Source organism: Haliaeetus albicilla, chromosome W, assembly GCF_947461875.1.
Source record: "Haliaeetus albicilla chromosome W, bHalAlb1.1, whole genome shotgun sequence".
Classification (NCBI taxonomy): Eukaryota; Metazoa; Chordata; class Aves; order Accipitriformes; family Accipitridae; genus Haliaeetus; species Haliaeetus albicilla.
In genome coordinates, this window is record NC_091515.1 from 22,827,838 (window position 1) to 22,840,540 (window position 12,703).

At 45.1% G+C, this 12,703-nt stretch overlaps 1 protein-coding gene across 2 annotated transcripts in view; it reads right to left on the reverse strand.

The window, feature by feature from the left end:
* LOC104317333 (PI-PLC X domain-containing protein 3) overlaps positions 1–12,703 on the reverse strand; it is a 179,059-nt gene that overhangs the window by 97,246 nt on the left and 69,110 nt on the right. The window contains exon 2 of one of the 2 annotated variants that reach the window (XM_069775213.1): positions 7,112–7,207. The exons of the other annotated variant lie outside the window; for it this stretch is intronic. Within the exon in view, the coding sequence (XP_069631314.1) occupies positions 7,112–7,207 (96 nt within the window). The remainder of the gene's footprint in view (positions 1–7,111; positions 7,208–12,703) is intronic. 2 annotated transcript variants of the gene reach the window in all.

The window sequence follows — 12,703 nt, forward strand, 5'->3', positions numbered from 1 at the left end:
CCATCCATGAGTCAGCACAGAGACAGAGCACTGGCCACTTCTCTCTTTCAGCAATGTCTAACGCTAGCTGGATGGCTTTCACCTCTGCAAACTTACTTGATTCACCTTCTCCTTCAGCAGTTTCTGCAACTTGTCATGTAGGACTCCATACAGCAGCTTTCCACCTCCGATGCTTTCCCACCATGTGACAGGATCCGTCAGTGAACAGGGCATATTGCCTCTCATTATCTGGCAGTTTATTATACAGTGGGGCCTCTTCAGCACGCATCACCTCCTCCTCTGGCGACATTCCAAAATCTTTGCCTTCTGGCCAGTCCATGATCACTTCCAAAATCCCTGGGCGACTGGGGTTTCCTATGCGAGCTCGTTGTGTGATCAGTGTGACCCTCTTACTCCAGGTGGCATCAGTTGCATGATGTGTAGAGGACACCTTCCCTTTGAACATCCAGCCCAGCACTGGCAGTCAGGGTGCTAAGAGGAGCTGTATTTCAGTACCAACCCAGAGAGGGCTTACAATCAGACTGTAATTTGGAATATGCATTCTCCAAAACCCCACAACAACTAAGAAAGCCTGTGTTTCTTTTTTATTAGTTGGGGGAGACATAGCTGTTATTTTGTTGATCACATCCATTGGGATCTGACGATGTCCATCTTGCGATTTTATTCCTAAAAACTGGATCTCCTGTGCAGGTCCCTTGACCTTACTTTCTTTTATGGCAAAACCGGCTTTCAGAAGGATTTGGATTTTTTTCTTCCTTTTCTCAAAGACTTCTGCTGTTTCGCCCCATACGATGATGTCATCAATGTATTGAAGGTGTTCTGGACCTTCACCCTTCTCCAGTGCAGTCTGGATTAGTCCATGGCAAATGATGGGGCTGTGTTTCCACCCCTGGGGCAGTTGGTTCCAGGTGTACTGGACACCCCTCCAAGCAAAGGCAAATTGTGGACGGCACTCTGCTGCCAGAGGGATTGAGAAAAAAGCATTGTTGATGTCAATTGTGGTGTACCACTTGGCTGCCTTTGATTCCAGTTCATATTGAAGTTCTAGCATATCCGGCACAGCAGCACTCAGCAGTGGCGTGACTTCATTCAGCCCATGATAGTCAACTGTTAGTCTCCACTCCCCATTAGACTTTCACACTGGCCATATGGGACTATTAAAGGGTGAACGAGTTTTGCTGATCACTTCTTGGCTCTCCAGTTGATGAAATAACTCTATCCCAGCTGAAACCAGGACAAGCTCAAAGGAAAGTACCACAGGGGTGGATAATAAAAGTTGCGCTGATTAACATATCATACATATGCAATGTCCTGTTTTGCTCATTAGCAAACTCACTGATGTAATGCAGGTGCTGTTGTCTGAATTCTGAGATCCACAGCTGGCGTGGTTGAAAGGGGGTGCAGATGAGGGGGTGTCCTGGTTTCAGCTGGGATAGAGTTAAGTGTCTTCCTAGTAGCTGGTACAGTGCTATGTTTTTGAGTTAGGTATGAAAAGAATGTTGACAACACACTGATGTTTTCAGTTGTTGCTAAGTAATGTTTAGGCTAAAGTCAGGGATTTTTCAGCTTCTCATGCCCAGCCAACAAGGCTGGAAGGGCACAAGAAGTTGGGAGGGGACACAGCCAGGGCAGCTGACCCAAACTGGCCAATGGGGTATTCCATACCATGTGACTTCATGTCTAGTATATAAACTGGGGGGAGTGGGGGTGGGGGGATTGCTGCTCCGGGACTAACTGGGTGTTGGTTGGCAATTGGTGAGCAATTGCATTGTGCATTGCTTGTTTTGTATATTCCAATCCTTTTATTATTACTATTGTTATTTTATTATTGTTATTATTATCATTATTAGTTTCTTCTTTTCTGTTTTATTAAACTGTTCTTATCTCAACCCATGAGTTTTACCTTTTTCCTTCCACTTGTCTCCCCCATCCCACCTGGATGGGGGGGGGGGGAAGTGAGTGAGTGGCTGTGTGGTGCTTAGTTGCTGGCCGGGGTTCAACCATGACAGGGGGGAAGTGAACCATCCTGGGTTACTATGACAATGAGATAAGATGTGCTTGGGACTCTACATACTCAGATGGGGGAGGTCAGCTATCCTGGGTTACCATAACAACGTCTTCTCGTGACCTACAATTGCTGAGCACTGTTCTCTCCTGCAAAGCCACAGCACATCTCAGGAAGTCAAAAGGTGCTGCCAAGAGCAATGCAATTCAGACTTCACAGTCCAGTTAGCTTTAGCATTTAAACTCTTTGGGTGATACAAGCCTTGATAAAAAGATTACCCAGGAGAGAAAAATAAAAAAAGAATGGGAAAAAAGATATTATAGATTGTGCAGTGACCCAGCTTCCCCACAGGTAACTGCCTCAATTATCAGCTGTTCTTCCAGTGTTCATCACCGGTTGTGCACCCCTGACACCAACTGAAGGTCACAGGGCTTAGCCACGTATGTACACTCAACATCCCACTATCCAAAGGAATAGGAAGAGAGGCAGATACTGACGTGCGGAAAACAGACTCCACAATCGGTGAGATTGTAAAGTAGGTATGTTCATTCAGCGCTGGGCAGCACGGGGGGTAGTCCCACCAAAGTTGTGCGCCCCTGATTTGGCAGTTCACTTTAAATTTATACAGTCAAGTGTTACATATACATAGAGTTTCGCAATACACCTATACATAGGCATTACCTATCCCCGCTTCATATTAAAATTAGCTCTAGGAAATCATTTCCATAGTCTCCTCTCAACTGCGCTTGCGCAGCGCCTCCTTATGGTGGTCGTCTGGTGGTCGTGAAGATGAAGGCTGTATGTCTTCTTCACGGTGAACTCTTAACCTTCTGTCCCTGCGCAGACTCAGTTGTCCCTTGGCATTTGTCCAAATCACAAGGTCGGTCTTGGCTGGTTCTTGGAGTCACTGCTGCTTCTTATCAGGGACTATCTCCTGTCCCAGCCAGCCTCAACAATGCAAGCGTTAAACATCACTTCTCATCCCCTTGGGCCATGTCTACCTCTATTGAAACTTCTTTAACTTCATTATAAGCTAGATAATTATTAAACAATTCTTATCCACATTCATATATCTACTATATCTGCTAAGGTTTCTTTGGTTCCCCGTCTCAATACTACCTCGGGTAATGGAAAAATCCAGATAATGAACAAGTCAGAGTCAGAACAAGAGTCAGAACAAGTCAGAACAAGACCCATTCTTGCATACGTAGGCCCAGTGTCTATGTATCTGATCACATTTAGTTATGATGTAATGTGTACAGACAACTCTCTGCTACCCATAAAACTTCTGCCTAGGCACATAAACCCTGTCAAAACTCTATGAGAAACAGCCTGGTTCTCCAAGCACCATGCTGCTGTTTTTAGGTAAACCAGTTAAAGATGCGCAGACAGCTCTATGCAAGTCAACTTGGATCTGGTAAGGAAGAGCTGAGAAGCCTAAAACTACCCCTCTGCAGCGGGACCAGGGAGCTTTCCCCATGAAATCCCCCCAAACTTTTGTTTTGTTCTCTACCAAAATTAAGAAGCCTGCAGAGACTGAGCTGGCCACTGTTACGGATGCATGACTAACCAAATCCAACAGGTGTTAAAACTCAGATTTATTCTTCAGTAAAAAGTTAGTTAGAACTCTGGTAACATTAGTGAACTACAGGCTCAATGGTGTAAGGGGAATTAGTACTACACAGGTGACTTAAGAATCCTTGAGATTTAAAAATGATGGCTCCAGAACGCGTGTATCACTCACCTAAAAGATGAGGGCTCTCTCCCTCGAGGAGTTACCTCGGGTGGTGCCCCGACCCGAGGGGGAGTCCCCGACTGCAGACCCGCTGCTGCTCTGAGGAGGACTGACTCAAAATGTCCTCCGGCAGGGCCCCGTTTATATCCCTGTCGAATCTGACCTGTGGTCATTTAATCCTATTGGCCAAGAGTGTCACCTCGGTGTACCTGGCGCATCTCGACTGGCCAGTTCAAATTTCAACCTGCAGCCTCCAAGGTTTCCTTCCCCTTCTCCCTTCCTGGAGAAGTTTTGTTTCCTGCTGGCAGGATGGTGGGGGGGGAATGTACTGCCACAGCCACCTCCCAGGTCTCACCCACCCAAACCCCATGGTCACAACCACCAAAACTGCCATGGTTAGCTGAGGAAAATCATCCACAGTCTCATTCCCCCACCTCAATCTCCAACAGTCACATAGGATTTCTACAACTCCCTACCCATGAGCAGCTCCAGCACTGCCTATAAATTACCCAAGCTTTTCAGGCAAGGTTGCCTGCAGTACCAGCAGGATCACGCAGAGCTTTTGGCTTTCTGAAGGCTCAGGAAAACTCTGAGGGAAAGCCAGAGCAGTGGGTGCTCTTCCTAGAGTCCTGGTCAGCTAAACAACCATGCATTCTTGTAACTTGGTCTCAGCATGGAAATTGGTATTTTCATTAAAAAAACAAACAAAAAACAAACAAACAAACAACCCACATACACACACAAAAAAAACCCCAAACAAACAAAAAAAAAGTCGGAATTTTCTTTGCACGTGAGGAATATTTTTTAATAGGTAAGAATATCTGGGGTTTAATCAAGCGAATTGTCTGATCAGAAAGTAAGAAGAAATATTTTATAAGCCTGCATTTTGTAGGTGGTGAGCTAGCCCATGCATAACTCAAATCAAACTGAATCACCCCCTCTCAAGTGGCGAAAACAGAAGAACTATTTTACTTTTTGTATATAAAGCCCTGAAGTTTCTATTGAGAAAAAGACATAAACCAAAATGAAGACATTTTTAAAATGAACCCATTAAACAAACTTGAAATGTCTTTGAGGTAACATGAACACAAATCATTACACTTTTAAAATCAAATCTTTTTCCAGGTCATACAGCACAAACAACCTTATATCCACTTAAATCTTTTGAAGTCAACAGTTTTAACCTGTGAAGTAAACATTTTAATTCTTTCAAACTATAACTATGAAAACCAAGGTTAATTCATCCCCAATAGGAGATTACAGATAAAGTACAAATCCAGAGCCCAATTCTAAGCACACTCAACTGTTTGAATGATTTTAATTATCTGCATGAATGTCTGCAGGAAAGAGCCCCATTTTGCTTTAGCTTCTTTCAGAATAATAGAATTCCAAATTGCTTTGGAGTTACATTAATACCAGCTAAATTGAAGTCACTGAATATCTGGGAGCAAGAAGAGGCAGGCAATGACAAAAGAGGAAATGTATTCTGGTCATGTTTGAGAATGTAAGCAAAAAAGGTGACAGGAATGACAAAGAATGAAGCTATTAAAGCAACACGTTACATTACAATTAACTTTGCAAGAATTTAGATGCTGCTGCAAATACAGAACAATCACAATTTACACATCCAGTCCTAACAGTTCCAACAAACTCTTCCTCCACTTGTATCCCCTTCTGCCTTGAAGACTTTGGTGATAACGTGGTGTATTGGGTTTGCGTAGCAAAGTTTTGGTAGCAGGGAGGCTACATGGGTGGCTTCTGTGAGAAGATGCCAGAAGCTTCCCCCATGATGGACACAGCCAGTTCCAGCTGGCTCCAAGATGGACCCACCACTGGCCAAAGCTGAGCCAGTCAGCAACATTGGCAGCACCTCTGTGATAACATATTTAAGAAGGGGAAAAAAAAACCCCTGCAGCGAAAACAGCAGCCAGAGAGAGGAGTGAGAATATGTGAGAGAAACAACCCTGCAGACACCAAGGTCAGTGAAGAAGGAGGGGGAGGAGGTGCTCCAGGCGCCGGAGCAGAGATTCCCCTGCAGCCTGTGGTGAAGATGATGGTGAGGCAGGCTGTCCCCCTGCAGCCCATGGAGGTCCATGGTGGAGCAGATATCCACCTGCAGCCCATGAAGGACCCCACGCTGGAGCAGGTGGATGTGCCCAAAAGAGGCTGTGACCCTGTGGGAAGCCCATGCTGGAGCAGGTTCCTGGCAGGACCTGTGTCCCCATACGCTGGAGCAGTCCATTCCTGAAGGACTGCACCCCATGGAAAGGGCCCATGCTGGAGCAGTTCATGAAGAACTGCAGACTGTGGGAAGGACTCACACTGGAGAAGTTCATGAAGGACTGTCTCCTGTGGGAGGGACCCCACGCTGGAGCAGGGGAAGAGAGTGAGGAGGAAGGAGCAGCAGAGACAACATGTGATGGACTGACCACAACCCCCATTCCCTGTCCCCCTGTGCCACTCGGGGGGAGGAGGTAGAGAACCCAGGAGTGAAGCTCTGCCCAGGAAGAAGGAGGGGGGGGGAGGTTTTTAAAGATTTGGTTTTATTTCTCATTATCCTACTCTGATTTGATTGGTAATAAATTAAATTAATTTCCCTGAGTTGAGTCTATTTTGCCTGTAATGGTAATTGCCGAGTGATGTCCTTGTCCTTGTCTTGACCCACGAGCCTTTTGTCATATTTTCTCTCCCCCATCCAGTTGAGGAGGGGGAGTGATAGAGCGGCTTTGGTGGGCACCTGGCATCCAGCCAAGGTCAATCCACCACACGTGGGAAAAAGAAAGACAACATGTGCTTCCTTCCTGCCCCATTGTCCTGGTTTCAGCTGGGATAGAGTTAACTGTCTTCCTAGTCGCTGGTACAGTGCTATGTTTTGAGTTCAGTATGCAAAGAATGTTGATAACACTGATGTTTTCAGTTGTTGCCAAGTAGTGTTTAGACTATAGTCAAGGATTTTTCAGCTTCTCAAGCCCAGCCAGCGAGAAAGCTGGAGGGGCACAAGAAGTTGGCACAGGACACAGCCAGGGCACCTGACCCAAAGTGGCCAACGGTGTATTCCGTACCATGTGACATCCCATCTAGTATAGGAACTGGGAAGTGTGGGCGGGGAATTGCTGCTCGGGGACTAGCTGGGTGTTGGTCGGCAGGTGGTGAGCAATTGCACTGCGCATCATTTGTATATTCCAATCCTTTCATTATTGCTGTTATCATTATCATTATTACTTTCTTCTTTTCTGTTCTATTAAACCGTTCTTATCTCAATCCACGGGTTTTGCTTCTTTTCCCGATTTTCTCCCCCATCCCACTGGGTGAGGGGGGAGTGAGTGAGCGGCTGTGTGGTGCTTAGTTGCTGGCTGGGGTTAAACCATGACACCCATGACTTCCCAGAACTGGTAGCCTCTCCTTTATCCCCCATCCTCTTCCTTCAGGAGATAAAGGTGTATTTTCCCTCTTCCACCAGATGAGGCCTGGACCAGCCACTGGAATTGCACATAACTGTAACTCTGACCTTGGTCCTGTGCCTAGGGACATGACATCAAGAGTCTGTGCTGTGCTGTCTTATCAGGACTGTTATTGAAGGCAAAGTTGTGTGTCAAACGGACAATCTGAGAAACCAGATAGGTGCACAGTAATTAGCATGCAAACATTTTAACATTGTTTGCAAGGGTGAACAGACCAACTTTGTGTTAAAAAAACACTTCAAAGTCAAGTTTTGTCAACCTTTGCCAGGTGTGGTTTCTAATACTACTACTGCCATGGGTAGACCTCTGCATTTCTCAGCCAAAACATCTCAGCTGGGGCACCTTAATCCACATGGAGTGTCACAGCACAACTACAACAGACACACCAGCTACTGGATCAATGGACACAGCCTAGAGCTGTATGTGGTGAAGTACAAAACATTCAAAACCCAGCACAAAGCAACTCCTCATTGATCAACATAATACAGAACAAAGAGCTTATATTTCAGAGAAGAACCACAGAATAGTTGAGTTTGGAAGAGACCTCTGGAGGTCATCTGGTCCAACCCCCCCCTTCTCCTGTGTCCAAAGAGAAGTAAGTGAAAGAAAGTGTGGCAGTACACACACACACACACACACACACCCCTGACAGGAAATGAAACTTCTCCAGGCAGGGAGGAGAGGAAAAAAAAAACCCAAACCCTAGAGGCCGCAGGTTGAAAATTGAACTGACCAATTGAGATATGCCAGGTACACTGAAGTGACCTTTTGGCCAATAGGGATTAAAATGACCACAGATCAGATTTGACAAGGGTATAAATGGGGTCCTGCTGGAGGACATGTTGGAATCAGTCCTCCTCGGAGCAGCGGGTCTGCAGTCAGGGACTCTCCCCTTGGGTCGGGACGCTGCCCTAGGTAACTCCTGCAGGTTGAGAGCCCTCATCTTTTAGGTGAGTGATATGCGCATTTTGAGTCATCATTTTAAATCTTAAGAATTCTTAAGTTGGCTGTGTAGTACTAATTCCCCTTACATCATTGAGCCTGTGGTTTTTAAATGTTACCAGAGTTCTAACTAACTTTTTACTGACGAACAAATCTGAGTTTTAACACCTGTTGGATTTGATTGTGCGTGCCTCCGTAACAGAAAGAAAAATGTTTCCACAGATTAGTACAAATCATTGAAGACTGCTCAAAAAGACCTGTCTGAACCAGCTTCTTAGGTAGGGAGAAAGAAAAACTGGTAGTCCAGTGGTCTGGAGATGGCATCCTATATCTAGTGACCAACTTCGAGAGCTGGAATGGCTCTATGTTCTCCCTATAAGCAAATAAAGTTTTCACGCACAATAAATTATTTTAGTAACTACTTACTCTTGTTCCTCTGGTATCTGCTTATCAACTATGAAATACTCCTGAGGATCATTTTGTTTTGTGCTTTTGAATATGTCTACAATTGCCTCCAAGGGCAGCCTTTGACTGTCAACATTGCCAGTCATCTCCATGACCATGAAGAACCGGCTCTTGGGCTAGGATGAAGCTGTTACCATTTTAAGTCTGTTTTTAAGAGACAGCTTGTGGACTATCACAGTGTCTGCACTGGGACAGGCACTGGTGTTTCTGGTCACTTGACTGAACGAAGGTGTTCCTCATTGGAAAGAAGCAGTGCTTAGGTGAGGAACTCGCTTCTAAAATCAAACGGGATGGAAGGTGGGGAAAGATCTACTTTGCTTTAAGGCCCAAGATAACTGGCAATTATCACAGTACTACACACAAGCTTTGGCTAAAAATCTGATCAGGTTATCATTATTCAATTCATACTAATATGTTTAGCGTACATTAAAAGTACCCACGTTCAGTCTCTTACAGCTCCCTCCTGCAAACGTAAAGATCAGCTCCCATTTCTCTTAGAACAATACATTATGTAATACCACATTTCAAATTCTCAATGCTCTGTTGAAAAGTAAAGCAATAAGCAAGCTATAATTCTATTTCTAGCTCTCCAAACACCATGAGCATGTTACAACTATGGACATCACAAGGCCAATTCTGCTAAAGGAACTATTCTTTAAGAGAAAATTAGCACATGCTGCCCTCCTGAGGTTTCCCCTCTCACTTGGTAACTTCCTTGCTGTCCTGTAATTATTTGTGTAGGAGGAGGTGCTGTAATGTTTTCTGAGACACTGCTAAATGTAGATAGCCTCCCACCTCTTCCCAGTCAAACCACCTCCTGATAGATTTCCATGCAGACAGCACACAGAGAAGACAGCACGACGGAGCAGTATGCGAATGGCGGGGGCTTTCTGAGAACCCCAAATTACTGTACTCTAAAAGCTCACCATTAAGTGAATTATTAGTTTAATCAAATGTAGATTCTAAACAAGCCGATCTTTACTCAGACAAATGTAATGTTAACACCATTGGAAACCTGAAAAAGGGCTGTAAGATCAGGCTAATTCTCACATTTAATTAGCTCAGTGGAGACCTTGCCCAATGGCACAGTGGCAGCAGGGCAAGCTCTGGGCAGCAGCACTGCTCACAACCTCTCCCCATCTCCATGGCCCCTAGAGCCATACCCAGCTGCTCTGCCAAGCACAAGTCAGGCCACCAGATTTCCTGCAGACATCTAAATGCAAACAGCATGGGGAACATTTTTGTATTATACATGTAGAAGTGGAAATGATCATGTTGAGGACTGAGAGAATCAGTTGCTGTGCCTTCCCCACTATTTTTTCCAAATGTGATCTAAACCTCTCGGCTGTACACAGAAGAAAAGGTGGAGGAGGAAGGCAGTGATATCACCTGTGTGCATACCAAATGCAAAAAAACCCCGTTGGATGTTTGTGCACTGCACTGAAAATTTTAAAAGGTGCAGGAATGCCTTAAAACTTTTAAAACCAGTCCTACAATAAGCCACTAAAAAAAGCTATTTTTATTTATTCAAGTGAAATTGTAAGGATGACTTCATGATGGTTTGTGAGCAGACACACAGCACAAATTCTTTAATAACAGAAGGGTCCCTTCACCTATCAGGCTAAAACCTAGCAGGATTCATGGAACAAGAACTTCAACTCAAACTTACAAAAATTAGTAAGTCAGCTCTCATTTCAGACACGGCAAGAGTAACTACCAATTTTTTTAAAGGAATCTTTACATCAGGATTGACCAAGCACCTAAAACATACAGTTTAAGATCATCAGAAATTATAACTTCAACAGCAGAATGGACACAACACTATAGCTTGCATGATGCAAGTAAAGTGTTGTGATAGGCAGACGGCTACAGCCTTCTCGTTTATGAATTTGACTGCATACATGAAGATTGAATAGTATGTTCTATATCAAATTAATAAGCATCACATACAACCTTGTATTTTATGGACAAATATAATCTGAAGACGGATTAGCTATCTAATCACTTCAAAATAAAATATTTGGGGGCAGAGCTGTAGCTACTGTCCATCACCAGCACTCCACAAATAACAATTCTTTCAAGTTTTTGCTTTTCTGGGAACAGAGCAAACAAATCTACTATGCTATTTTTTTCTTTTTTGCTCTGCAAGCTCGCTGCTGCTTGTTCAGCTGCATCAGAGATCTCTATCAGATCTGACATTTTAGTTAAACGCTAGTCTCAGGAGTACTGTATCAGCTATTTTTCTTAATTCAGGATCTAGCATATAAGAATGTGAACATTTCAGGGAAGAAAAAAAATAGCAAGACATATATCTGATACTAAACATAAAATTAATGTGCTGGGAAGAGTTTGGGGCATATTTTATTCCAGCACCAGCTCAGTCTGGCTAAGTCATCAGCACCCAAATCATATCTCCTAGGGCAATCAGTGGCACTTGAATTGTGAGCCAATAGCTTTGGGACTAGTGAGAAGCTGTGATGAACCCAGGCAGCTCTGCTGAGCATGCAAAATGGCATCTCCCCACAGTGAGTACATTCCGATCATAATTCTTGTTCGTAACTGTAATGCTACTGTATTGGCTTTGTATGGCAAGATTTTGGTAGCAGGGGGGTCTACAGGGGTGGCTTCTGAGAGAAGCTTCTAGAAGCTCCCCTATGCCTGACAGAGCCAGTGCCAGCCAGCTCCAAGACGGACCCACTGCTGGCCAAGGCTGAGCCAGTCAGCAACATTGGCAGCGCCTCTGGGATAACATATTTAAGAAGGGGGAAAAAAAACCCTGCAGCAAAAAGAGCAGCCAGAGGGAGGACTGAGAATATGAGAGAAACAACTCTGTGGATACCAGGGTCAGTGAAGAAGAAGGGGGAGGAGGTGCTCCAGGTGTTGTAGCAGAGATTCCCCTGCAGCCCGTGGTGAAGACCATGGTGAGGCAGGCTGTCCCCCTGCAGCCCATGGAGGTCCATGGTGGAGCAGATATCCACCTGCAGCCCGTGGAGGACTCCACACCAGAGTGGGTGGATGCACCCAAAGGAGGCTGTGACCCTGTAGGAAGCCTATGCTGGAGCAGGTTTTCTGGCAGGACTTGTGGCCCCATGGGGGACCACGCTGCAGCAGTCTGTTCCTGAAGGACTGCACCTCATGGAAAGGACCCACACTGGAGCAGTTCATGAAGAACTGTCTCCTGTGGGAGAGACCCCCACGGAGGAGCAGGGGAAGAGTGTGAGGAGTCCTCCCCCTGAGAAGGAAAGAGTGGCAGAGACAACATGTGATAAACTGACCAGAACCCCCATTCCCCATCCCCCTGCACTGCTCAGGGAGAGGAGGTAGAGAAAATTGGGAGTAAAGTTAAGCCCAGGAAAAAGGGAGGGGGAGAGGCAAGGTGTTTTAAGATTTGGTTTTATTTCTCATTATCCTATTCTGATTTGATTGGTAATAAATTAAATTAATTTCCCTGAGTCGAGTCTATTTTGCCTATAATGGTAATTGCTGAGTGATCTCCCTGTCCTTATGTGTCCTGGGTTCAGCTGAGATAGATAGAGTTAATTTTCACAGGAAGCTGGGAGGGGGCACAGCCGGGACAGCTGACCTGAACTAGCCAAGGAGCTATTCCATACCATGTGCCATCATGCTCAGTATATAACTGGGGAGTGGGTTAGGGGTGCTCTCTCGGCTTTCGGTGGGGGAAGTGGCTGAGCGTCGGGTTCCGGGTGGTGAGCAGTTGCACTGTGCATCACTCGCTTTGTATATTCTTTTATTAGTACCGTTGTTGTTGTTGTAACTTCTCTATTTGTGTTGTCCCAGTAAATTGTCCTTATCTCAACCCTCGAGGTTCCGTGTTGTTTTTTTTTTCTTTTCTCCTCCCCATCCCACCGGAGGGGGGCTGGGAGGAGTGATCGAGCGGCTGCGTGGTCCTTTGTTACCGGCTGGGCTGAAACCATGACAGTCCTTTTTGGCACCCAACGTGGGGCACGAAGGGTTGAGATAACAACAGATCTGGCCAGAGCATGTTAAAATAAATTCGTCATACGCATTTCTTATATTAGATAAATAGTTGCTAGTCACAATGCTGGTTCATTTGTTCACATGGTGGCATTGTGT